This window comes from Alosa sapidissima, chromosome 5 (genome assembly GCF_018492685.1).
Source record: "Alosa sapidissima isolate fAloSap1 chromosome 5, fAloSap1.pri, whole genome shotgun sequence".
In the NCBI taxonomy this organism is placed as follows: domain Eukaryota; kingdom Metazoa; phylum Chordata; class Actinopteri; order Clupeiformes; family Clupeidae; genus Alosa; species Alosa sapidissima.
In genome coordinates, this window is record NC_055961.1 from 30827463 (window position 1) to 30855418 (window position 27956).

At 41.4% G+C, this 27956-nt stretch overlaps 1 protein-coding gene and 1 long non-coding RNA gene across 2 annotated transcripts; one reads left to right on the forward strand and one right to left on the reverse strand.

Annotated features, from left to right (window-relative positions):
- Positions 1–453: 453 nt before the first annotated feature.
- Positions 454–27837, forward strand: LOC121709602 (platelet-derived growth factor receptor beta-like). The gene is made up of 23 exons (XM_042093109.1): positions 454–903; positions 4224–4295; positions 4525–4812; positions 5079–5336; positions 5515–5645; positions 7705–7870; positions 8166–8352; positions 8485–8600; positions 11695–11815; positions 12656–12867; positions 13120–13214; positions 13643–13775; positions 13985–14089; positions 14213–14323; positions 14584–14746; positions 15033–15181; positions 15837–15946; positions 16135–16257; positions 16742–16853; positions 21352–21451; positions 25086–25191; positions 25447–25688; positions 26287–27837. Exons 2-23 carry the CDS (start codon positions 4253–4255, stop codon positions 26645–26647), a joined length of 3432 nt encoding a protein of 1143 aa, XP_041949043.1. The 5' UTR covers positions 454–903; positions 4224–4252; the 3' UTR covers positions 26648–27837.
- On the reverse strand, positions 5058–18161 carry LOC121709603. Its single transcript, XR_006031994.1, has 3 exons — positions 17969–18161; positions 11405–11414; positions 5058–5068 (listed from the first exon to the last, which is right to left on the reverse strand). It is a non-coding gene; the product is annotated as an uncharacterized LOC121709603 (long non-coding RNA).
- Positions 27838–27956: the final 119 nt, after the last annotated feature.

Consider the following 27956-nt stretch of genomic DNA (forward strand, 5'->3'; position numbering starts at 1 on the left):
AGCCTTGGTGTCCAGATTTCCCTGCTGGAATTGTGATCTGTTCTGTACAACATTCCCTGATGTTGTACAACATTCTGTGCAACATTCCCTGATAAACCTTATCTCCAGCACCAGCATTTCTGTCTGTGCATTTCCTGTAGCAATGTGCCTATTTCCACCAATGCCTCACGAGTCTGCAGATGAGACAAACGGATTTATTTGATTGGAAATCCATTTAGATTCCTCCAGTGCCTCCTTTTACTTATACAGCTTCTCTCCCTCCTACTTCTTCTTCATCCTCCCCCTTCTCAGTCTCCCTTTTCTGCCCCTTTCTGCCCCCAAAAATCCCACAAATAAATAGAAAGCCCTAACTCAGCTGCTGGCGAGAGCCATGAATTTTCTAGCCATCCACTCACATCCTGAGTCGGGAAAGGAAAAATAAGGGGGGGAAGCCAAGATTGAAAACAGATGCAGGCAGTCTCTGCAAGAGAGAGAGAGAGAGAGAGAGAGAGAGAGCTTTTTCAGCAGAGCTGCACACCCTGAAAGCAAGACGTATGTCTGCCTCTCCCTATCAAACTGGGGCAAAGCAATCTCATTTGTGAGAGTTACAGGAGACTTGCATTCAACTGAGACACGTCCATCTGTTTGTGACCTATTTGTATTTGTATTTTTTTGTTTGTTTTTGAAGGAAGCATGTATGGTTAGTTTGGTGGAAAATGTAGCTTTGTTGCTTTTGTGCTCACACCTTTGTCCGTTTTGTGCTCACACCTTTGTCCGCATTCTGAGAACTTTGGTGATTCTTCGCACTGTTGAGATTTCCAGACGGTCCCTGCAGTGAACAGGAAGACACTAAACCGACTTGCGACTTGCAGAGCTCACTTTTGCAGCCCTGCAGACCAGATTTTGAGGTACTTCATGCAAGAGGTGTGTTAAATCTTATTTTCCCTCTTTACCTCTTTCTCTCTCTCTTTCTTTCTCTCTCTCTCTCTCCCTCCCATCTATATAATCTCTCATGTTATTCATTGTTGTGATTTGATGGAAGAACTGTTGTTTCACGCACATACTGTATGCAGACCAAATTGTAAAAGGTTGCAAGACCAGTCAATGCAAAGCATTGAGTGTCTACGCGAAGAGTGTGTGATTGCTACCAGTGCCAGGGCAGAAGAGTGCGTCTTCCTTCTCACTCGCTGGGGCTGGTCGCTGCCATGACCAGTGACATTTTTAATTGCACTAACAGATTGGGAGCGCTGGGGTTTCAGGCTCCTGCTGGCTCCATGTTTACACAAAGATCCAACTTCTCCATCACAGGACGTACAGGCTTCTTTGTGGAAATGAAATTGGAAAGTTGTGTAAATAGAAAGAATAATAATAATAAAAAAAAAAACCTGCCCCTTGTATTTTATTTTCAGAGCAGGGACTTTCTGGCAAGACCATTGAGGCGCTTATGCAGTCTGTGACTTTTTTTTTATGGAAACCACATCCAAAATGCCTTCAAATGCTTTGTGTTGGAGTGTAAAAACAGATGGCTGCTGTAAGAGCCTACCACAGTTAGCTTTTGAGTCTGACCACTGAAAACACCAGAGGTTGTGACATGATTCGAATTTGCCATACAGTTACATAACAGGCGATTTGTTTGCTGCACCAATTTACGTTTGTCTTTTAGTAGGTGTGTCTGTTCTCAGTGTTGGTGTGGCTGGTGTAGATCCTAGAGGATATAGCAATGCAGTGAATGTCGTTACTGTATCATTCACATGGGAGCTCTAGCAAGTGCTACCTGTTAGTGATGCTGACAGCATCCATATATAGACTAAACTGATTGCAAGTCCTCTATGGTGATACGCTGTATCCTGGCCGCTATGGAACGTTCGTGAACTAAGTTGATCTCAGCCTCAGGACAGCCGCCTGCTTCTCTGGGGGAGACATAGAGAATGCCATTACTAAGCATAATTTACCCAGAATAAAGCAAAACAAAGCTCTGCTGAAAAGTCCCCATTGAGTCATGGCCAGATAGTGATGAGGAACATGCCTGAGTCATCAAACAAAAGCATCTGCCGCCGGTCTGCCTGAAGCTGGCCTGTCCAGCAGCTGAAGTCGAGCATAGTTTTGCTTACTTCAGGCTGTCATAACGTGCCGGGGCATGCTAGGTCAGTGGTCTGCTTTTCAATCTAGTTAGTCATTTGTACGCCCACATAAAAACAACACCAGCTTGCCTATTTGGTCAAGTTCCCTGAACTTGTGAAAACCTGTACCAACTCAGGGTTTTTCCCATCTAAAGCATCACACCAGACATGACAGCAATTTGCTGTGGGAATGTTTTTGAATTAATATGTTGGTCCCACACAGTCTTCTACAATATTTCAAAGTGATCTTGGCCCAAATGTTTGTTTTTGTTATGTGCCTGAGAGAGTGCGCTTTATTTGGACTGTGAGCTAATCCTCACTTGCATGTATTTGGGGCAGGATGTGTGTGTTTGTGTGTGTGTGTGTTTGTGTGTGTGTGTGTGTGTGTGTGTGTGTGTGTGTGTGTGTGTGTTTGTGTGTGTGTGTGTGTGTGTGTGTGTGTGTGTGTGTGTGTGTGTGTGTGTGTGTGTGTGTGCGTTTGTGTGTGCGTATGAGTGTGCGTGTGTGTGTGCGTGTGTGTTTGCGTGTGTGTGTGTGTTTGTGTGTGTGTTTTATTTTTTTTTCATGCCATTTCAATAACATATGCCTTGTTTCTTTATGTCATATCAGGAAATGAAGGGTTCGTTAGAGTGAACTTTTGCTCTGCACTGAATAACTAAGTGTTTATTTGCAGTTTTGCTACATTCCAAATGTTTGGTGGTGTCGACCACTGGAGTAATCGGTCTCATTTCGTTTGCAGACTGAAAGTGTTCTTAGACAAACGATTTGGCTGCAAAAGCAGCTTCATGTGCCATACTGCAGTCTTCTGGTGTTTTAGTATATCAAAGAAGAGCTCTTCAGAATTAACTGAATCTATCAGAGTATGCCAGGGAAAATGTCATGTGCATAGACGCACTTCTCCTGCTGGCACAAAAGGCCGGAGGCTCGGATGTCAACTGTTCCCTAGTAAAACATTTTGTGAGGAGGCAGCCAGGAGCTTCCATAGATTTACAAAACAGTCACACAGCAGTGAAAGTGGTGAGGTTTTGTCTGCAGGTCCTCCCACTAGTGCCCCGTCTGCTCGGAGAGCTTTCATGAAACGCTGGACGGCATCCCTGACATCTTTGGCTCCACACACTGTTAGCTGTCCGGTCTGGATTATACCAGTTTCAAAGAAGCCAAAGGAGCCAGGCCCCCCCCTTTTTTCCAGCAAAATAAAAAGAATGCAGGACCACAGTTTTACTCATGAACTAAAAGGTAGGGGAAAGAATAATGGTCCACATTGGGACAGAAATCCTCACAAAGAGTACCTTTTCTAAATAGTCTTTACAGATTTACTTCTCTGAATATTTGAAAAACACTAATTGTGGTGTGAACTTGAATTCTACTGTCTACTTGTTCAGTGGAGGCAATGGAGATTTAAAACAGCATGCAGTGAAATGAATAGCAGGCTGTAGTGTCCAGTCAGTGTCCACCAGCATTCTCCTCAGGTTTTTGGAGATACTCACACGGAATGCTAAAGAGTTCCAGGCAATTCAATATGTGTGTTATGAATGCAGAGACAAGCCCCAGCTGGGGCGGCCTTTACCCAGATGCCTTTGAGTGGTGGAGTTGGCGGCCAGACAGTATCTTAGATGCTCCAAACACCAAATGCTCTTTGAGCGCTGACCGAACCACTCCATGTTCCTACACCACCACCATTGTCTCTTCTCTTGCTCACTCTCTCTCCCTCTCTCTTTATCTCTTCTCTTTCTCTCTCTCCCTCTCTCTTTGTGCTTTGTGTTCTTTGATCTGCTTTAATTGCTTCCAGAGCTGGGGTTCTCTCTGCCCCCCTCCTCTCCCCTTTAAAAACATCACACACAGAGTTCCGTATAATTCAAAGGGCCCATCTTTTGCTCTGGGTGTCGAATGGCTCATCAAACCTCGGAGCTGGAAAGATGGCCACAGAATGCGCTGGAAGCGAAGTCTGCATTTTTATTGCCCATCCATCTTTTTTGAAAGAATGCAAAACATTGTCCTTATTGCATGACTACTGCCATGGCCATTGCAAACCCATTTTAACAGAATCTCTTGGTTTTTTCCAGGCATTCTTAAATAGGTAAGCATGTGTAACAACAACATTGACAACATAGTTTGTTGTTACAGGATAATCCTTTATCAATCAACTCTGCACAATGAGGAGCTACAGAGACAAGGTGTTTGGGCTCTTCTTTGCAGGTAAGGTCTGCGTACAAGTGAAGTGAAGACACTTCATATTAAAATGCTGCCTCAATTAACTAAATTGGTGCATGAAATAAATAGGTGATCACCGGCTTCCTCATCTCCTGTAGGAAAGCAATTAAAAGTTAAAATGAAACCCTTAATGTTGTTTGACTTAAAATAGGTTCAATGTTCATTCTCTCTCTCTCTCTCTCTCTCTCTCTCTCTCACTCTCTCTCTTCATCAGTGTTATTGCAGTTCTGCCCAGGTGGATGGCCCCTTGAGATCTCCCCCAGTAATGCGGAGGTGATCCTGGCTGCTAACTCGTCCCTGGAGGTGGTGTGCTCCGGCTGGACCGAGGTGACGTGGAGGATGCCGTACGACTTCACCCTAGAGCTGGATGGCGTGGAGGTGGAGGACCAGGGCACGTCCAGCGTGCTGCGGCTGACCAACGTCACGTGGATGCACACAGGGCTGTATGTGTGTGAGGAGCAGGCCGCACACGAGGCCAAGGAGGTCTCTGTGTTTGTGCCAGGTAGTACATACACGCACGGCCAGACGGAAATGAAAAGTATATATGTACAGTGTTTTTAGGACACACACACACACACACACACACACACACACACAAACACATTGCTTTTACCATTACTGTTAAACAGAAATGTTGTGTTGTAAGCCTATAGCTTCAGACAGACCATAGCATTCAATACATCTAAATAAACGACTACATGCAAAATGAGTTCAGTAGCTCCATTGAACGGTGTGAACCCCTCCGTTGCCTCATCCTGCTTGCCGTAGACCCTGAGGTATGGTTCGGTTCCATGGCGTCATCGCTGGTGATGAAGGAGGGCGAGGAGGGCACCATCCCCTGCGTGGTCACGGACCCTCGCATCAGCGTCACCCTGTACGAGAAGACCAGCCAGACGGTGGTCCAGGGGCGCTACCGGCCTAGCGAGGGCTTCACCGCCGCCCTCAACGACTCCTCCTACATCTGCAGAGGGCATCTGGACGGCCAGGAGAAGGAGTCCCGCGTCTTCTACGTCTTCAGCATCGTAGGTCGGTGAAGTACTGGAGTGAGGCACATTCATGACTTCATAACAGCATTCATGTCAACATAACAACACTCATGACCACATTACAACATATCACATAATGCATCTACAAAGAACATTGATATTGCTGTATTTATATGTTTGTATTAGAAATAAGAAGCCTCTTTAAAATTTTATTCTAGTTCCACAGAGCATGGAGGCCTACATAACGGCTTCTAAGACTGTGGTAAAAGAAGGCGAGGCACTCATGGTGAACTGCACAGTGAAAGGAGCAGAGATCGTGTTCTTTGTGTGGGACTATCCGCGAGAGGAGGTTGGTAAACAAACATAATGTTGCACAGTGCTTACAGTACAAAATCATTACTAACAAAAATATGTGTTTATTGGCCTTGTGTAAGTCAGTTAATAGATAGATAGTAGTTTCCGTATATGTTAACATATACAGCTCTGGAAAAAATTAAGAGACCACTGCAGCTTTTTCTCTACATGACAGCCATTCCATTCCAGTGTCTGTTGAATTCCAACATAAGCACACCTCATTCTATTAATGAGGTACTGATTAGGTGATCACCTGAGCCAAATGTTATTTAACAAGGAAAAGTAGAAAAAATAATACTGCTGTGGTCATCACTATCCTCTTGCAATAGGTCCAGCTGGATGGCAAAAATAGTGCTAGTAGTACCTCAAAAGGAAAATACGTTTAAATAACTATTGACCATGCCAAAAGAGTTGAGGAAAAGTGGCTTTACTGGCAGAGGGATACAGTGAGCTTCCGGTTGCTTCCATCCTTAAAATGTCTAAGACGGTGGTTCATAAGAACAAGGTCAAGCAGCAGACATTGGGGACAACAAAGAAACATAACGGCCGAGGGCAAAAAACACTCCACTGACCGGGATGACCGTCAACTCATTCGAATGTCACTTAGCATCCGTAGGATGACATCAAGTGATCTACAAAAAGAATGGTAAGAAGAAGCTGGGGTAAAGTGCAAGGCGAGAACGGTTCGAAAAAGGCTAGGGGCAGGGCTCAAGTCGTGTAAAGCTAGAAAAAAGCCCTTCATCAATGGAGAAGCAAAAAAGAGCCAGGCTGAGGTTTGCAAAAGACCAAAAGGATTGGGCCATTGGGGACTGGAGTAAGGTCATCTTCTCTGATGAGTCAATTTTCAATTTTGACCGACACCTGGTCATCCAATGGTTAGACGGAGACCTGAAGAGGCCTACAAGTCACAGTGTCTCGCACTCACTGTGAAATTTAGTGGGAAAACGGTGATGATCTGGGGGTGCTTCAGCAAGGCTGGAATCAGGCAGATTCATCTTTGCGAAGGACGCATGAATCAAGCTACGTACAAGGTTATCCTTGAAGAAAACTTCTGCTCTGACAATGTTCCCCAACTCTGCTGGAAAAAAACAATCCTCAGGACAATGATCCATGCCTCACAGCTAAGTCAATCAAGGTGTGGATGAAGGACTACCAGATCAAGACCCTGTCATGGCCAGCCCAATCTCCAGACCTGAACCCCATTGAAAACCTCTGGAATGTGATCAAGAGGAAGATGGATGGTCACAAGTCATCAAACAAAGCTGAGCTGCTAAAGTTTTTGCACCAGGAGTGGCATAAAGTCACCCAACAGCAATGTTAAAGACTGGTGGAGAGCATGCCAAGCATGAAAGCTGTGATTGACAATCAGGGTTATTCCACCAAATATTGATTTCTGACTACCGGTAAGTTAAAACATTAGTATTGTGTTATTTAGAAATGAATATGAACTTGTTTTCTTTGCATTATTTGAGGTCTGAAAACGCACCATTTGTAATTTTCTGCAAATAAATGCTCTCAATGACAATATTTTTGGGGGGAATTTGGGAGAAACGTTGTCAGTAGTTGATAGAATAAAACAAAACTTAATTAATTTCTTCATTTTACTCAAACACATAGCTATAAATAGTAACATCAGAGAAGAATTTTGCAGTGGCCTCTTAATTCTTTCCAGAGCTGTAGTTTGTTTCCATATACAAATATATCCTCACTATCATCAACCGTTGTTTATTCAGGGGAAATTGACTGAGCATTAAGCTCATTTACAGCAATGCCCTGAGTTGACAAACAAAGAAAAACAAAAACAATTATGTGCTGGCCTGGAGCGGCGTGACTCACCAACGTACCCAAGCCTAGCACAGACAGATGAACAAACAAATTACAGTAAACAACAAAATCGGCCAATAAAAGAGATGCACATCAGATGGCCAGTGCCCTATATGATTGCACACATGCTCTGGTTAGAGGTCAAAACACACTGAGTGTGAGTGTGTACAGTAGTTAGAGAACAGCTGAGGTGTACTTAACTTGTTCATTGTTTCTTCAACCTCTGACAGAAAACACTTGAGCCACTGACGGATTTCCTGCCCAGTCGAGACAGTCTACGTTCCTGCCTGACCATCCCCAACGTCACTCTTCAGGACTCGGGCAACTACGTGTGCCGTGTCCAGGACACCATGGAGGGTCACACAGGAACGGACAACATTACCATCACAGTATTACGTGAGCTCTGATGCCTAGTCATTAAGTACCAGAAAACCTCTTTCAGGGATTTCTTTTTTAATTAGCATACTCTTCTCTTTTTTAGTTACTGTGTCTTTTCTTTCTTTTCTTGCATTCACATCAGTAAGATAGTACAATAATTAAATCATTAAAAAAATAAAACAATATATAACACAGAGAGAATACATGAAACAATATAGTAGTAGAGTATGAGCTCTGACACACATATAGATGATGATGATCTACGATGATCTATGCTGTACGTGTACTTGATCTGAGTTGTCTTGCTCTTTAGACAGAGGCTATGTTCGACTGGATGTAGATCTTGAGGTAAACATCTCAGCCCAGCTCAATGAGAATGTGGAACTCTACGTGCCCATTGAGGCGTACCCAGATCCTCAAGTGATCTGGACCAAAGACAACGAGACTCTCACACTCTCAGACTCTGTGACAGTCGACACAAGGAAAGTGCATGGCACCAGGTAACTTCATTTCCCTTTCTTTGATGGTGGAGCAAAAACTTGCTGTGGTCATCAGTTAAAAGTTTTTGCTTTTAACTTGTTCTAACAAAGAGAGTGATTGATTAGCATATGTTTTGTGGTTTCTCTGGGCAGTTATGTGAGTGTTCTGACTCTAGTGAGAGTCCGAATGGAGCAGAATGGCCTCTACAAAGTCAGTGTCACAAATGAGGATGATTCCAAGGAGGTAACCTTTGAAGTGCAGGTCAAAGGTGAGCTTTAATGCACTGTATTTGCACAACCAGTCCACATGAATGTTATATGTCAAGTCAAGTCAAGTCAAGTCAAGTTTATTTATATAGCACATTTCATACACAGAGGTCATTCAATGTGCTTTACATAAACAAAACCAAACGATAATAACAAATAAAAGCATAGAAGGGCAATATAGTCAAAGAATAGTTAAAAGGTAAAGATCATAATAAAAAGAAAACATAAAACACAAGGTAAAATCATTTAAAAATAAAGAATAATTAGTAAGCAAAAACAAAGGCAAAAGTAGTAAAAAAACTAATAAAAGACAAAGTAGAATAATTATCGAGGCAGATTCAGAATTTGTAACTCGGCACAGTTAGCCGCAGTTAGCTAAAAGCTGCTTCACCATGTTTAGTTCTAACTGTAGGTTTTACTAGCAGGTTTTTCACCTGGGACCTGAGAGGACGAGAAGGTGTGTACTGCTGAAGCATGTCTGACAAGTATTTAGGTCCTGCTCCATTTACTGATTTATAAACAAGCAATAGTGCTTTAAAGTCAATTCTGTGACTTACTGGAAGCCAGTGCAAGGACTTAAGAATTGGAGTAATGTGGTCAGTTCTTTTAGTTTTTGTTAGAGTCCTAGCTGCTGCATTTTGTATCACCTGAAGCTGTTTAATAGTCTTTTTAGGAAGGCCTGTGAACAGTCCATTGCAGTAATCAACCCTGCTGGAGATAAATGCATGAATGAGTTTTTCTAAGTCATGTTTTGACATCAGCCCTCTGAGTTTGACAATATTTTTGAGGTGGTAAAAAGCTGATTTAGTTATCGCTTTCATGTGGCTGTTGAAATTTAGATCACTGTCAATTAATACACCAAGGTTTTTAACAGTATCCTTTGCCTTCAACCCTTTTGTGTCAAGGAGAGTGGCAACCCTAAGTCTTTCCTCATTTTTACCAAATATAATTACTTCAGTTTTTTCTTTGTTCAGCTGAAGAAAATTTTGAGACATCCAGGTGTTGATTTGTTCTATACACTGACACATAGATTCAAGAGGACCATAGTTGTTTGGTGATAGAGCTAAGTAAATTTGTGTGTCATCTGCATAGCTATGATATGAAATCAAATTATTTTGAATGATTTGTCCAAGTGGGAGCATATAGAGGTTGAATAATAGTGGCCCCAAGATCGACCCCTGGGGAACACCACAGGTCAAGGACGTTGGTGTTGAGGTACAGTTTCCGATGGCAACAAAGAAGCTCCTTTCTTGTAGATATGATTTTAGCCAGCTGATAACTATGCCTGTAAATCCAACCCAGTGTTCTAGTCTGTGTAGTAAAATATTGTGATCAACAGTGTCAAATGCTGCACTAAGGTCCAGTAGCACTAGGACTGATGTTTTACCTGAATCTGTGTTGAGGCGTATGTCATTGGAAACTTTAATGAGAGCTGTTTCAGTGCTGTGATTTGCCCGAAAACCAGACTGAAAGTAATCAAAATACCCATTTGATGTTAGGAAGGTGGTTAATTGATTAAAGACTACTTTTTCAATAATTTTGCCAATAAAAGGTAGATTGGATATGGGCCTGTAATTGTTTAGCATGGAGGCATCCAGGTTATTCTTCTTGAGAAGTGGCTTTACAACAGCTGTTTTCAGTGACTTAGGAAAAGTGCCAGACAGCAATGATACATTTACAATTTGAAGGACATCCGCCGCTATGAGGTGAAAAACAGTTTTGAAGAAATTGGTAGGCAGAGTGTCTAAGACACATGTGGAAGGGCTGAGATTCTGTACCGTTTTTTCAAGTGTTTCGTAGTCTATCAAGCTGAACTCTGACATCAAGTTTAGTTTCCCTCTGTTTGTTGCTGGAAGTTCAGGTTGTTGAATTTGTAATTGAGCAGATATGTTGAGTCTGATTTTGTCAATTTTACCTTTAAAAAAAGATGAAAACTCATTGCATTTATTAGTTGAGAGAAGTTCAGGCGCTAATTGTGAGGGGGGATTTGTTAACTTATCAACAGTTGAAAATAGAATACGAGTGTTATTTGAACTATTGATAATGTTAGAAAAGAAAGACTGTCTTGCTTTGCATATTTCAGAGTTATATGTGCGGAGCATCTCTTTATGGATTTCATAGTGGATCTGAAGTTTGTATTTACGCCATTTTCTTTCAGTCTTCCTACACTCTCTTTTTAGAAGTTTAACTGCTGGATTTTGCCTCCATGGTGCTTTCTGTTTGTCCTTAACTTTCTTGAATTGTAATGGAGCAATGTCATCCATAATGTTTGCCATTTTTGCATTAAAGTGATCAAATAAGTCTTCAGAGTCTGACAGTTGACTTGACTTTAGTGAAAGTGCTTGCTCAAAGAGAGCACTTGTCTGATCATTTATGATTCTCCTTTTTACCATCATAGCTGTGTTTTGAGTGTGTGGGGACATAGACACATCAAAGAACACGCAAAAATGATCAGATAAGGCCAGGTCTTTAACAGCTGTAGAGACATCGAGACCCTTTGTGATAACAAGGTCGAGGGTATGGCCGAGGGAGTGTGTTGGCCCCTGTACATGCTGTGTTAGGGAGAAAGTATCGATTAGTGCAATGAATTCCTTGGCATAATTGTTTTCAGGATTATCCACATGCAAGTTTAGATCCCCTGATATAATAAGACAGTCATACTCTATGCAAACAACTGATAGCAGTTCACCTAGCTCTTCAAGAAAAACTTTAGCTGAATGTTTTGGAGGCCTGTAAATTGTCAGTAATAAAATCTGAGGAGAAGACTTAATGCATGCACACAGATATTCAAATGAAGTAAAGTCACCGAATGATGACTGATTGCACTGAAAAGACATATGTAATTAATGTAAAATTAATGTTCATAGGCCTATAGTGGATATTGTTCAGGGACCATGTTCAGGGACCATGTACAAGATGCAGTAATCACTGAAAAAGTACAAATGGTTTGTACCAGTTTTAGCTACCAGCTAATTTCCATCTGCTTTCCCCCTGGGCAGGTGAAGAAAATAGTCAAATACAGTGATCGCAGTAAGATGTGTCCTTATGGCTTGAAAGTAAAAGCCCGTTCTTTCTGTGTGTTCTGCGTGTCTGCAGCACCGCCCCAGATCAAGGAACTGTCAGACATTAACATGGACAAAGGGCACGGGGTGCTATGCTCCGCCGAGGGGGTCCCCACGCCCACCATCCACTGGTACAGCTGTCACAGCTCACAGAGGTAAGCACAGCACAGTACAGCACAGCACAGCACAGTACAGCACAGCACAGTACAGCACAGCACAGCACAGCACAGAACAACACAGCACAGCACAGCACAGCACAGCACAGCACAGCACAGCACAGAACAACACAGCACAGCACAGCACAGCACAGAACAACACAGCACAGCACAGCACAGCACAGCACAGCACAGAACAACACAGCACAGCACAGCACAGCACAGCACAGCACAGCACAGAACAACACAGCACAGCACAGCACAGCACAACACAGCACAGCACAGCACAGCACAGAACAACACAGCACAGCACAGCACAGCACAGCACAGCACAGCACAGAACAACACAGCACAGCACAGCACAACACAGAACAACACAGCACAGCACAGCACAGCACAGCACAGAACAACACAGCACAGCACAGCACAGCACAGCACAGCACAGCACAGAACAACACAGCACAGCACAGCACAGCACAGCACAGCACAGAACAACACAGCACAGCACAGCACAGCACAGCACAGCACAGCACAGGAATCTGACTGGGGCTTTTACGTTGAACACAAATATCCAAACTTCAAATGGGCTCCTCTAGAGGTCAGCACAGCATGCATGTCACCAGTAAACAGATTTGGGTAATACTGATGAAGCAAGATAGCCGCAAGACCCTGTTTCACATAGTATAGTATACAGTATGTAGCCTAGTTTATGTTTTAAAATAAAGCTCAGATAGTTATTATTTATGTGAATAGTGTTTTCTAAAACAATTTTAGAAATATATGAAGTTGCATGTGTTTGTTTTAGTTACATGGCTGTCATATTTGCAATGCTTGCTCCAGGTGCAGCAATAAAACAACCCCTTGGCAGATTCTTATCCATGACCCTGAAAACGTCGACATCCAGACGAACGTCACCGAGGTGACCGGCCGTGGCAAGAGCCGTGTGCGCAGCGTGGTGACATTCCAGCGCTTGGGCGACATCATGTCAGTGCGGTGTGAGGCTCGAAACGACCGAGGCCGCAGAGCCTGGGACATCAAACTAGTGTCTAACTGTAAGTGTGCTGTGCATTCCCTTCATTATCACATAAACTTGGTTAACATATAACAAACTTGGTTATATCTTCCGATTGGATGAATGGTAACAGGTACATAGCTACATGTTATGTTATATACTGTGTTTGTGTCTGCATACAGTACTGTATGTTTAGATGTTATATATATGTTTTATATGTATATGTATATGTTTATGTGTTTATATTTCCTGTACATACATGTAACTCCAGCTGTCGTCTGTGTGTCTGCAGCTCTTTCCTCTCAAGTAGCTGTGATGGCTGCAGTTCTGGCCTTGGTGGTCATTGCAGTCATTTTCCTTATCATCTTAATTGCTGTTTGGAGGAAGGTAATGATCCATTCATCCTTATCTTACACAGATCTCAGCCCCCTGACAGACTTCATGGCTGGCGTTCCTTCATATTGCATGCCAGATATCCATCATCAGCTCCACATTTTGATAAGTGGGCTGGAATGTTTTTGTAAGGTCAAGGAATGTTTACAGACGATGACCCCCTTACGGAATATTTCAGAATCACTTTGTAATGTAATGTGATGGAAAATTGTGATTTTATCAGACTGCTCTGTGTTTTTTTTTTAAAAAATGATAAATGATTATGTGATAAATTAGTATGTGAATATGAACCCCTTTGGCTAATATGTGCCTAATAGACATTAATACTATGTGATAAACATAGGTTATAGGTCATACTGTAGGTTATAGATCATGTTATTGCATGGTGCACACAGTGCCTAAAAGCACATATTTGCACTCAGAAACCTCGCTATGAGATCCGATGGAAGGTGATTGAGTCTGTGAGTTCCGATGGCCATGAGTACAAATACATGGACCCTATGGCTCTACCTTATGATTCCGTTTGGGAAATACCCCGTGACAGCCTTGTGCTGGGTAAGAATACGTCTACAACAGTTTCATAACTTTGAATTTGAGCAAGTAATTCATTTCAAGTACATATTTTTAGAATTTGTATTTTGTATTTGTATTGATTAATATTGGGCCAACAAACAAAGTGTTTTCCCATAATTGGACAACTACAAAATGCTTGTGTGTTACTGATAAACTGGATTGTGGTGCGCTATCATGCGTTGTTATTTCAGGTCACACTCTGGGGTCCGGGGCCTTCGGCAGGGTTGTTGAGGCCACTGCGTACGGCCTGGGCCACTCCCAGTCCAGCACTAAAGTGGCCGTGAAGATGCTGAAGTGTGAGTGTTCAACCTGGCCCTGAGCACATCTCCAATCTCTGCATGTCTTGCCTATGACACGGAATGGCTTTGACATCAGATAATGACACCCCTCTTCCTGTTGTTTCTGTGTTCCACTCACAGCTACAGCAAGGAGAAGTGAGACTCAGGCTCTGATTTCTGAACTCAAGATTATGAGTCACTTGGGGCCCCATGTAAATATTGTCAATCTGCTGGGTGCATGCACAAAGCGAGGTGGGCATAAACCAACACAAGTCACACACACAGACACACACACACACACACACACACACACAGACACACACACACACACACATATATATATATATATATGTTCCTCAAAATTTTAGAAAAATAGAAAACATTTTATGTAATACTATGTGCCAATGGCCTGTTGTAATAATAACCTAGCATAATCAATCTAGGTTTACAATGGGTTTGCTCCTAAATGTGCATCCTGAATAGTTCTCTTGGTTCTCTTGTTTGCATCCAAGGTCCTATCTACCTCATAACTGAGTACTGTCGCTATGGTGACCTGGTGGACTACCTTCACCGTAACAAGCACACCTTCCTACAGTACTACACCGACAAGAACCGCAGGGACACCGAAATGTGCCGAGAGAATGCCGATAGTGCCGGCAACACTCAGGGCAAAAGGCAAGAGAAGCTATATGAGTTTCTAGTTTTAAATAAACACCAGCTTTTTGTAGACTGAGTTCAAAGTGAAATATGATATTACTTTACATCAGTGTATCTTGCATACTAGTGTTTGTCTATATGAAGTATAGCTTACATGCTTCTTTAAAGATGTTAAAATCACAATTTACTGTAAAGATGTTTGTCCTGAGCATTTACACGGCTGAACTAGTATCAAAAAGCCAGCGTACCTAGAGTCAGAGGACTGATCTGTATGCTGCTGTATGTTTCTGTATGTGTCCTGTAGTGAGTCTGATGGGGGCTACATGGACATGACCAAGGAGGACTCACTGGAATATGTGCCTATGCAAGAACTAAGTGATAATATCAAATATGCAGACATTGAACCGTCAGTTTATGAAACACCCTACCAACAAGACAACTACCAGGGGCAAGGTAAACTGTATGGGTGAATTTGAGTGAAAGTGCATCTATTCATGCAGCATTACAAGCCTTCTCTATATTTGATCTTCTTTTAATCTCCCACAAAAAATGAAATTAAAAGCTACATAGTAATAACAGGACAGAACAATTACTGGACAAGGTGACAGAAAAATGTAGTGTGCAAACAGTCTAATGTTGCGTTTCATTTGGAGAACAGTCTCATGATACTTCCCCTTCTTCACCTCCCTGTAGCAACTAGTAATAAACAGTGTGGAAGAGATGGCAAACCTTTACAAAGCCACAGCCCAGACCTACTGTGTCTTGAAGTCATTGGGTGAATTTCAACACTCAGACGGACCAGATGCTGACCATATTCCTCTTTATGATTTTGAAAGACAACTTGGCTTACACCAAAAGAGATGTTTTTTCTTTTTTTTTTCTTTTTGACACGTATCTGTAATATTTCTAATGTCAACAAGTAATGCACCATATAACTTGCACAGCTGTTCTGGGTCATGAAAAGAAATAATAACAAGAATTTGGAGTGTGGTTAGTGCTGTGAGATGCAGAAGATGCCAAGATACATTTTTGGATGTTTTTTGTTTTCTCAAAAATTAATGAATGAATTTATTTTTTAATCATGATTTATTAATCTCTTTCTGTGTAGGCCAAGAGAGGTCCCTGGCGATCAGTGATTCACCCATTCTGACTTACATGGACCTGGTGGGCTTTGGCTTCCAAGTGGTCAAAGGAATGGAATTCCTGGCATCCAAAAATGTACTTGAAACAGTAAATCCCAAGCTACTTTCACTTTCAACATTTTGTGTCAAATGCATACTCACCATACTGAGCGAGACAAATGGACCTGGATTTGGATTGAGAATGATGTGCATCCTATCCTTTCTGCTATGAGTGTGTGCTGGAGTGTAACAGTGTTGTTTATGTCCCTGTGTGTGTGTGAGCAGTGTGTTCACCGTGACCTTGCTGCCAGAAACGTGTTGATCTGTGAAGGGAAGCTTGTGAAGATCTGTGACTTTGGGCTAGCGAGAGACGTCATGAATGATTCCAACTACGTCTCTAAAGGCAATGTGAGTCCATAATCCTAGTATAACATATGGCTTTTCCACAAAGTTAATCCTCAGTAGTAGTTAAAGGCTACTCAACCTCAAGGTATCTATTGTTGAAAAACAACAGCTAACTTCGTAGACAACACCATCCCATCCTTTTTCTCAAATGTGCTGTTCTTTGCCTTTGAATATTTTTGGAATATAAATAGAGAAATGTTTATGTTGGACTGGTTCAGTTATGACGCATTTCAATGGCTGCATTTCCGGTCCTCTGCTGCCAGAGATGTGGTGAGATGGAGGAGGTCTGGCCTGGCCAGCAGATTCCCTTTCCACAGAGGTTTCTAGGGTTTGGTGTTTGTGGTGGGGAAGAAGGGGATATGAAACTACACCCTGGACTTAACGGACCAGGGGCTGAAGAAGGGTAGAGGCTGTCTTAGCCCTTGTTTACATTCTGTGCTCTGTGTGATTCTCAGTAATTGTGTTGTTGGTGTCTTTATGGCTGCAGACGTTCCTGCCCCTGAAGTGGATGGCTCCGGAGAGCATCTTCCAGAACTTGTACACTGGGATGAGTGACGTTTGGTCTTTTGGCATCCTGCTGTGGGAAATCTTCACACTAGGCACGTAAAAAGACCTCTATGCAGGCCTCTTCTATCATTAATATAACATCAATGGCTAGAGTCATCTTCAGTTATTTCTTATGTACAGGGACGTGCACAGGAATTTTGAGGGGCAGTTGCTCTGACCTGAAAAAAGCCCCCCGAACAAAACAAAAAAAACTCACAGGCTATACACGGCATACATTTACCAACAAAACTAGCAAAACTCGATGCGCGCGCTGCTGTAAGCTACAATCAGATTTTTTGTATACCCTTGTTGTCTCAATGATAATAACATCTCATTTCAGACTATAATTCAGAGTTTGCCGTTCATTTGCATTTTAATATAACATCGTATTTTGTCATTTTTGGCGAAGACATGCATTCCGTTAGGGGTATTGAACATATTTAACATTCTCTAACCATCGTGATTTCGAATTGGTGCAGTTTTCAACACAAAAACTCATTTTATTCTTTTCATGGACAGCACTGCTCTGTGCTGTTCTATGGTGCTTTCTGCCTCTAAGTTGCGCACGCATGTTTTCGTGACGTTGCATAGAAATCCACGTAGGCCTATATGAAGGACTGAGAATAACAGGGTCTTTATTAATATATATACACAAAGAAGTAAAACACTGAAATACAGCACTCAATCACCTTAACTACTGAGTGCAAAGTCTCTGTCTCACCTGCTGGTTGGCTTTTTCGCAGCCAACCCTGCAGTGATGTGCTGCCCTTTGCTGCCTCCCTGAATTGTCTCTCCCTCTCCCTCTCCTGAATCCGCCTCTTTTCAGTGGGCATCTTGCCTTCAAACAATAGCCTACTAAAATAGTGATAGGATTTAGGCATTTAACTATTTTGAATAAAATAATTAATGTGATGCATTACATCCATCATTCATTCTTCTTGCTAAAACTATATGTGAGAAACTAACTATCAGCAGACATGTAGCTTAGTTTGTCTAATGCCTACGAAAAAAATAGTAGGCCTAGCCTAGGCTATGTGATAACGTGCTGCTTGTCTGCAAACTATCTGTCTGATTATTTAGGCTAAAAGTGACAAACTCAGTCTGGATTTATGAAGATTTTAATTTATTTCATAAACTTGATGATGATGATCGTTCGTTCGTTACAAACTCACCTTTTCCGACAACGTTGAGTCGTCTCACCCGACAACCGCGACAATCTCCTTCTAGGGCCGCTGCCGCTCATGCAGGCTCAGCTCAGGTGCCCACATAAACAGAGTTTGCCCTTCCCCTAGGCTACTGACTTTCGGTGCTCGAATGGAAGTGAGTGAGGCTTTGCGATTTTTTTTTTTCTAGGCCTACATTTATTTATTTAGGCCTATTTTTCTTTCCCCTCAGAAGGGCAGAGGTGGAAAAAGTACGAAAATATTGTACTCAAGTAAAAGTACCAATACTTTGATGAAATATTACTCAAGTACAAGTTAAAATACCGATCTGAAAATGCACTCAAGTAAAAGTAAAAAGTAGTTCATTTAAAATGTACTTTAAGTAAAAGTATTTAATACAAAAATAAAAGTTTTTTTTTTTTTTTTGGGGGGGGGGGGGGGTGGGGTACCAGAACAACCAGTTTTACCAGAGACTTTCTAATGAGGAGATACAGCACTCAAAAAATCCTCCATAGTAATGCATGGGGTTGGTTTGTCTACACATATCACAACCCTTCCGCGGCCAAACGTCGACATGTGAATACATTGAGCCAATCATGTGGTGTGTTGTGAATACATTGAGCCAATCATGTGGTGTGCTGTGAAGACATCGTGACAATCATCTGTTGTGATCTCGCCGCTGGAGCAAGATTGGTGTTGTGAAGCCTTGCGCACACGCATTTCTGACGAAATAGATGCCCGATAAGTGCTCAAAAAGCGGTGCAATATGGCCGCCGAGTGGAAGTACTTGCCTAAAAGGACTTTGGTCCTAGCTCAAGTTGCTGCAGCCAGCAGCTACGGCAGCCATGTTCATGCTCCCAGTGTGTAGCGCTGTAGCTGCAGCAACTCCAGCTAGGTAAAACCGATTGTTTCAGTTTTGTTCATACCGACAGTACTCGGTGACGTTGAGAAATGTGAAAAATGTGAAAAATCACCGGAATTCTCCTTTAAGTTTGAGCAGTAGTTGATTTTCAAAGTTAGTTGCACTCATCCTTGGTCACTTTGCAGTGAACAGTAATCCAGCACAACTGAAAAGCCCCACACAGGCAGCTGAGGCAGGCAGGCCAATGGAGTTTTTTTATATTTGGAAACGAGCAGAAGGTTCAGCAGATTAAAGGCCATCGAACTGGCGGGGAAAGTGGGAAGTATAGGGCCCCAATAATACGTAATCCACACATAAAAAATCCAAACAACTCCATAAGTAGAGTCATGTGTAATGAAGTGGAATAACACAGGGAAAAAGTATTGAACACGCTAAGAAAAAGCACTAAGGCAAGGAAAGGGAAGGAACGAGCTGGAATCTGTAAGTAGTTAGAGAGTAGTTATCCTTTCTATCTGTGCAAATTAATATAAGCTTGGTTAGTAGCCTACATATTGATGGGCTATAAAAAGGTTTTTCATTACCAAGGTGTCACACAAGAAACATTTCATGATGGATAAAAGCAAAAAGCTCTCCCAAGACCTTTGCAACCTTATTGTTGCAAAACATATCAATGAAACTGGTTACAGATGCATTTCAAAACTTCAGAATCTTCCAGTAAGCAGCATGGGAGCCATTATCTGCAAGTGGAAGGAACATCACTGCATCATCAACCGGCCATGCATAGGATCTCCTCGCAATATTTCTGACCAGGGAGTCAGAAGGATAGTCAATTCCAAGAGCCAAGGACCACTCAGAGAAAGCTCCAGAAAGACTTGAAGGCAGCCAATTCAATTCAATTCAATTAAACAGTTCTGGAAAAAACTAAAGATCAGGATTCACAAGAGGGACCCCTGGAATCTGTTTAGAACAATGGGCCAAAATCACACCTGATACTGCGACTAATACGTTTTGTCATACAGGAAATGTCTTGAAGCTGTCATTACAAACAAAGGCTTTTCCACAAAGTATTGAAGAAATTTCACTAGGCATGTTCAATACTTTTTTCCTGTGTCATTCCACTTTATTACACATAACTCTTATGTTTGGATTTTTTATATGTGTTGATATAATGTGTGGTGAAATTTTCAAATAGACTCACCGGAAGTTTAGGCTAATTACTGAAAAAACATTTAAGCGTTCAATACTTATTTCCACCTATATTTATTTTACCTGAATATTTTAACTTCCAAATTAAATGTCAAAATGAATGTCAGACGAAATTTAAAGTTTGACTGACTGGATTTTGAATACAACATAGTGAAAACTGTCTAAGGTCACTCACTCTCCCTTGCTAAAGAGCTAAATGGTTTAGTCCGCCTGCACGATTCATAAGGTAGTCTATCTTTTGTTTATTAAGGTGAGCATCGCTAGTAGGCCTAGTGGACCGCTAATTGTTGTTCTGCTGGTGCAATGCCTTTCTCCAAGAAAGCCAAGTCAGGTTACCAAAAACAAAGGCCAAAACAGGAAAAAGAGAGAGACATTAAAATTAGGGGAAACAACTGGTAATAAACTTATTTCCAAAGAAAGGTGAGCACAAACGTCAAAACACGAAATTCCATGGTGTTTGCTTGAATATCTCCGCAATCATTAGCGCTAAAACGAACTGAGACAACTCATTGAAATAGCGGAAAATACATACACATGTAATCTGATGCATCTCGTGATCCAGCTCCATCTCCATCACTTTCAGAAAGACTGCATGGCGCCAGCTTGATTCATGTCCTGTTGTAGGCTAGCCTACATGCTGTTCATTATCACTAGGCTAGTGGTTTAGGGCGCAATTTCTTTTCTCTCCCTTTCTGTTTTCGTTAGTCTTAACTTTTTTTTTTTACTCATGTAACAGATGGGATTTTTGATGTAGCGAAGTACAATACTTCACTCAAAATGTAATCAAGTAAAATTTAAAATACCGATTTTATAAACTACTTAAAAAATACAAAATACACAGAAAAACTACTCAATACAGTAACGTGAGTAAATGTATTTTGTTACTTTCCACCTCTGCAGAAGGGCAACGTGAGTTGAGAAGGCACGTCCCTGCTTATGTATGCCTTTTTTATTTTACATGTAGGCCTATATGTTTATTTGCCACTTTTTTTCAAATAGACATCAAGATGCTTGATTAAGTTAGCTATTCACAATGTGAGATCACCCTGCAGAAAGCATGAAGCGAGACAGCAAGTTATTGCTTGCACTTCCTTTAACATGCTTTGAATGTTTGACTACATGCTTTCAGTTTCTGCATTATTCAAAGTTTCTCTTCTGTTTCTCCCAACTTACAGTAAATCTCATAACTGTATTTGATAGCAAGGCTTGACTTGTAAAGAAAATGTTGTCACGTGTACTATTTCCATTCGATGCCTGGACACATTTCATGTCACTCATGTTGTTCATGACACTCTGTTGTGTTGCACTGCTTTACTCAAGGAGGAACACCTTACCCTGACATCCCGATGAATGAGCAATTCTACAACGCCTTAAAGAGGGGCTACAGAATGACCCGACCCACGCATGCTACTGATGAAATGTAAGACCCCAACAACTTCATTTTTATTTATTTTTCTCCAGCAGGAGTCCATTAATTTTCAGCACCTTTTACATTAGTCATGATGTTAAATATGATCTTGAAGGTTGTCATCATGGGCTTTGCTTTCATATTCATCACACTTTACCCTTTGCATTACAGGTTTTCTTGACAGTTTAAATACTATTAGCATTATTATGAACTAAAAAATCAAAAGCATTTACCAAAAGACAGACACATTTTCCCAAAATATAAACACTGTTTTCACACATGATTCAAATGTTTTGAACGTTTGCAGCAAAAATATGTTCCTGCACTATATTCTCATTTAGAAAGCACTGCCATTCAATGTCATTATTCACAACTCTCTAATCTAATCAGCACACAATTCTCCTGCTGGAAACACTACAAGTCAGAATTGTTCACACACCAATCAGAACCTCAGGTTAGGTAAAAAAAGTGCAATGTATTAGTGTATGAATATCTGAAGAAGAACACGAGATGTTAACCAATGGGACATCATCGGTCTGATCCAATCTCCAATTACCCGTCTCACAATTCAATCACAAGTGGTCAGTTCTAAATACAAGACTTAGTGTAAACAAATACAAAGTTACATTATGATTCGACCAGTCAAACCACTTACCGAGGTGGTCTCAAAAGCATTTGACCACATATATTTTTTATTGTAAATGCTAATGTGTTGTGATGTGTCCCGGACAATGGGAGTTGTAATGAATGTGACGATGGCAATAGTGAAATCTAGTGGAGAGCAAACGTCTTTGGCTGAACACCTTGGATATGTGTAAACAGCTTTGTGTCTCAGCTGACCACTTGTGATCGTACCACCCAAGACGCCTTCTAAAAACAAATGTAAACAGGCCCTATGAGGGTGCACCGCAATAAACTATTCCTCTTTTAGACATTCTGGCCAAGTTTACGGAATCAATAAGGCTAGAAAGGGTTAACTTCTCTTATTCTTTTTCCGAGAACCAAGGTTATATTCATAACCTTACACTCTCTTTCAGTCAAGTTCACTTGCAGTTAACCAGTTGGAACACGTATACCACAGCCCTCATTGCGACAGTTGCCAAGTATTCACAGAGAACAGTTGCAGACGCGTTGTGACCACAGACATCTCGCTTCATAAGTGTGGAGGAAAGGACAAAGATGCTTCCACATAAATGCTCTAGAATGCTTTAAATGCACAGCGATGGTAGCATACATCAACCACGAAGGTGGATTATGCTCTCCATGGCTCTGTCACCTGGCGAGGAGATTGCTGTTATGGATGTGCACACATCTGTTATTGATATGAGCAATACATTTACCAGGTGCGCAGATCACTGGTGTGGACTTGCTGTCTACAGGCCGCCCGCACCAGTCAGAATGGCACCTGAATGCCCAGGTTGTGGGGGAAGTATAGGACAGGTGTGCTGCAAGTGGACCTGTCGGCATCGAGGGGAAACTACCCACTGCCAACTGTGGTTCTCGATTCACAACGATGACCCGCCGCTGGGAATGGGTGCGTTTGTGTACGTTCAGCCAAGACATTGACCCTCTCTAGCCTCATTGACTCCCTGAACTTGGCCAGGCCCAAGTTAGTAACCTCAGAAATGTCTAAAGAGGGCTAGTTCATCACATTGCGCCATCATAGTCTATGGCCCACAAAAAACATTCAGATCAATGACGTCTTGCGGAGATGACTCGCCATTAGTTAACATCTCTCCTTCAAAGGACCAACTTTATGTGTGATGGGATCTAGGAAACCCTTTACATGGTGCAATTTCAACAACTTATGATTCTGATTCCATCCTAGCAAGATTTTGTGAGGATGGTATCCAGGATTTTGCAAGGGGACAGTGTCCAGAATGTTGCAAGGATGGTATCAGAATCTTAAGTTGTTAAAATTTCAGCAAAAATCTCCAAAATATCTCAATCAAAATATCTCCATCTCTTCAAAATATGTAAGATAATGGATGTGAAAACAACCCATAAAAAAGGACTGTGCCATAGTGCGTTCAGAGATAATGATATTAATAAAGATTTCAGAATGGATACTGTTGAATAGTTTGGTTACAGTAGATTTCATTGTTGCCATACCCAAATCCTTTAGCTTTATGTGATTCTGCACTTGTTACCTTGCTAGATTGTGTTAGATCACAAGTTATTTAACCATGTCACGTTTTATTTTATTCATTATTTATCTTGCTTGACTTTTATACACAAACATACATGTAGCTGCTATAAAAGGGCACCATTACAATCAGCTGGAATTCACTGGTTGTTCAAATAAAAGGTAGGCTAAGATAAATCCTTACACACCTGCCATGATTATATGTAAATGATAGGCCTGCCTAGCCTGACGAGCCAGACCCACATTAAAATGTAGGGTCTGGGCACTCACCGTTTGCAGTACTCAGTCCGAGGGGCGGGATAATCGGTTGTCTTTCAAATTCCCTCTGCATGCAATAGGACAGCGCTAGTCCCATGTGTTTCCCACCAGCGAAGCTAGTTGGCTAGTTCAAACTTTTGGCAACTTATAATAAAAGCTTAATTCGTGTCACACTGTTCGCCAACAGCAATATTATCTTATTTGTTTTCAAGTAGCAGGGAATTCAAGCCAAACCGTTGCAACTCTGCCATCAATCATTATGTTAAGCCCGCCTAACGACTCTCGATTTGATTGGCCTGATAGAAGTTTAATTTTTTGAGCTCACAAGCCAACGGAGAGTTGCTAGACTAACCCTGGCAGCAAATGTAGGCTAATTTGCTGCCGCTAGGGTGCGTTTAGATTTCTAGGCTAAGGCCTGCCATTAAAAGAGAAGTATCAATTCTAGCGTTGTTGATTTGAATACGTTGTTTTACAGCTTGCATGTTACAGTAAAGTTACTGTAATGTTGCCAGTGTGCTGCATTTGTGTAACGGTGTTTGCCACATTGCTAAAGCAAAATTAAATGCCTTATCATTTACCTCGTTAAAATCTGACAGTGATTTTTTCACCAAGTCCTTCATGCGATGGGAGCACGCATTTGCGATAAAATCCGGCTAGGCTACATTGTTTTCAATTGGAATATGTGACGTGAAGAAGGTGGTGGTGTGCTGTGGTGTGTGCAGCGTGATGCAATGCGAGAGCAGACCCTTTGTCGGATGCCCCATTTCCATTTTAGTTCTGTCACTCACGTTACTCTGCTATTTTGAATGAGAAATATGACGTATTTAACGGAATCAATGTGGACAGATTCAATGCTCCACAACAGTAGGCAGTGAGGATTCTCTATTACTGTAATACACTGTCATTCTTGTCCGCGCGTGCCAAACATACACACACATGTCTGCGCGGGCCACTTTCTTGCGGGCCGCCATTTGGGGAACTCTGTTGTATGTGTTTGAATGTTTGTAGCCTACGTGTGCCATGTCTGAAGGCAAATCTTTTTTTCAGCAAGATTTAATGGTTTTGAGTGAAAAGCTTAGTTTTGACCTGACAGTAGGACGTTTTGGGTGAGAGAGTAGTTATGGATTTGGGTTTAGTCACTCCTTAAAGAGATCATGTGCACAAGGCATTTCCTCTTAAATTACATTGAAATGAATGATAAATGGTCTGTTATTTATCACGGGGGTATGTTTTATTTGACAGATATGAGATTATGTGCAAGTGCTGGAATGAGAAGTTTGAGAAAAGACCCCCATTCTCTCTTCTTGGACACTCTTTGGGAAACATGGTAGCGGACAGTTACAAAAAGGTACAGTGTTCACCTTATGATTCCATACAAGACACAACACTTTTACATTTACAAGGTAATATTATTTGTTGTTAATCTAAGGTCTCTTATGGCACAGTAGCTTGAATGTTACTCCTCATTTGTAAGTTGCTTTTGGATAAAAGTGTCAACAAATGTAATATGAATCACATTTAAATTACATTTGGACTGAGTTGCAAATCACATTGCAAAATACCCTCTTTGATTAACACGAGCGAACATGAACCACTCTTGCAGAGGTACTATCAGGTGAACGAAAACTTTTTGAAGAGCGACCACCCTGCTGTGCTGCGCAGCAAACCGGCACAGCCTGTGGCGAACTCTGCAGATGGGGGCGCTCCAAGGCTTGAACCGCACGGGGAGGAGGAGACGGGCCAGGCGGGCACTAAAGTCTTCAGCGAGTACATCGTCCCCATCCCCGACATCAACAGTGATGGAGCCTGTGAGCTAGAGGATACCGCCACGCAGAGCACCTCAAGGTAAAGGGCTGTCATGACAACAGAGTGACACTCTCTTCTTCTGTTTTGCTCCCTTTATTTTTACTGTTTTTTGTCTAGCATGATAATATGTATATAATACACACACACACACACACACACACACACACACACACACACACACACACATATATATATATAGACACAAATGTAATATTTAAAATATAAATATGTCAGAGAATTACTCATCGCAAATATCTCATGTTTTTCCAGTGTAACTTGTTTTGCTGTGTCTAATACATCAAGCCATAGTCATAAAGCAGAGACTAAGGGTGCAAGTTTGACAGCATATTTTGCCGACAGTGCATGCGCACAGAGTCAGGCCAAAGTTAATTAATAAAAAAGATAGATAGATAGATCAGAATTTAACACTGGTTGCATGTGATTGGTTTATTCAATTTCACTGCACCGGAGAGGTCTCGCCTTGATTGATTTTCAAAGAAAATATACAGGTCAATTATTGAGGAAATTCTTTGGAAAATGTGTTGATATGTGGAGGCATTGGTTGTTCTGAAAAAACAGTCATTCAGTGGCCTTCAGTGTCATCTGCCCACTTCCTCACCATGTCCTCTTTCACCAGCCCCCAGACTCCTGAGGACAACACCAGCACCGCGTCCGTGAGTTTGCCTGAGGCCATTGTTGTGGAAGTGTGCCTTGCCCCAGAGGAGCCAGCTGTCCATGATAATGCAATCCCTTCAGAGGAAGTGGAACAAGTTCCCTCACCCGTACAAAATCCTCAAAATGAAGAACCAATTGGGGAACCTTGTCCTCCCAACGCTGCAGAGGAACCCTGGATTCCCAACGTGGCAGAGGAACCCTGGATTCCCAACGTGGCAGAGGAACCATGTATTCCCAACACAGAGGATGGAATGAGTGCAGGACAAGAAGGGCAACAGGAGGAAGCCTCGGACACACCTGAAATTGAAGAAAGTTTTCTGTAACGTCATGGAAACAATTGTGCCGATTCAGTGAAAAGTTGTGTATGATAAATAAGGCAAATACATTTTTGACAAGGAAAATGGCAAGGTGCTTCATAATGTGGGTCTCTGCCCATGATCTGTTCTTGTATGTGCTATGTGTCCCACATTCAACCTATAGCATACAAAATCAAACAAGCAAAAACATATATAACCTGATATAATTGCACTCATATACGGGCATGATATTTTTTCAGGTTTATAATATGCTTTTTTATATACACTCTTATGAATGAACATCTGCAGTCACCAGATGAGATACAGATACTTGGTTTCCTTTCAGGTTTTCTGCAACATTATGAGATCCACATTGGTCTTACAGTTGCAGCTGGAAAATACCTTTACACAGAGTACTACTGCTTGACAATGTTAGAGTTTTTACCCAGAAACCAAGTGGCCCTGGAGGCACTTGGATTTAGCCTGTTATCTTTGCATAAGTGATGCTGCATAGTATAGTCATATTTAGAGGACTCAGCATTTTTGCCGTTTTAGGAAAAAAAAACGTATCATGTCTTATTCTGACCAACAGCAGCTGATGCAGTGCCTTAGTTCTACAGTGTTTTGTCAGTTTTTCAGAGTTATTTGTAAATGTGCACTTTAGAAATTTGAGTTGTATTAGCGTTTGGTACCTCATAAATGTAGAGGAAATACCTGCATTGGATGGATGTTTACTTACTACTTGCGGTTTGTGAGTAATTGTGAAGTGTGCTGTGTAGGAAGGCACAAAGACTTAGTTTTAAGTAGTATCTTGCTCAAGTATCTTAAGTAAGGTATTACACTGGTCCAAATGTAATGGCTAACAGAAGGGATTTTTCAGTGCTCTGCTTTATGCAAATGCAAAATATTGTTATATGTTCAACTTATATACATTGGATTTCAATTATCCTTTTTATCAAATTTGACATGGTACTACATGGGTTTCACCAGCATAATCCTCCTGCTTGAAGACATACTAAATCTATAGAGTTAAGTCTTACCAATCAGTTACCAATTAGTCATATATATATAGAATGTAACTTCCGTAATATGTAGTCACCTGTTAAATACAACTTTTATACACCTGTATAGATGTATATTACTGTATATTTTTATTCCAAAATACAACAACAGCATAATGAGTGAACAATAAAGATATCCACTCAGGAAAAAAGGAATATATGAATTTGTACTTTTTTAAATGTACTTGGGTATACACAAAAGTAAATATATTTTATTTACATTTTATTTTGTTTAATAATCCAAATTAATTGTACATACATTCTGTTTAATCTAT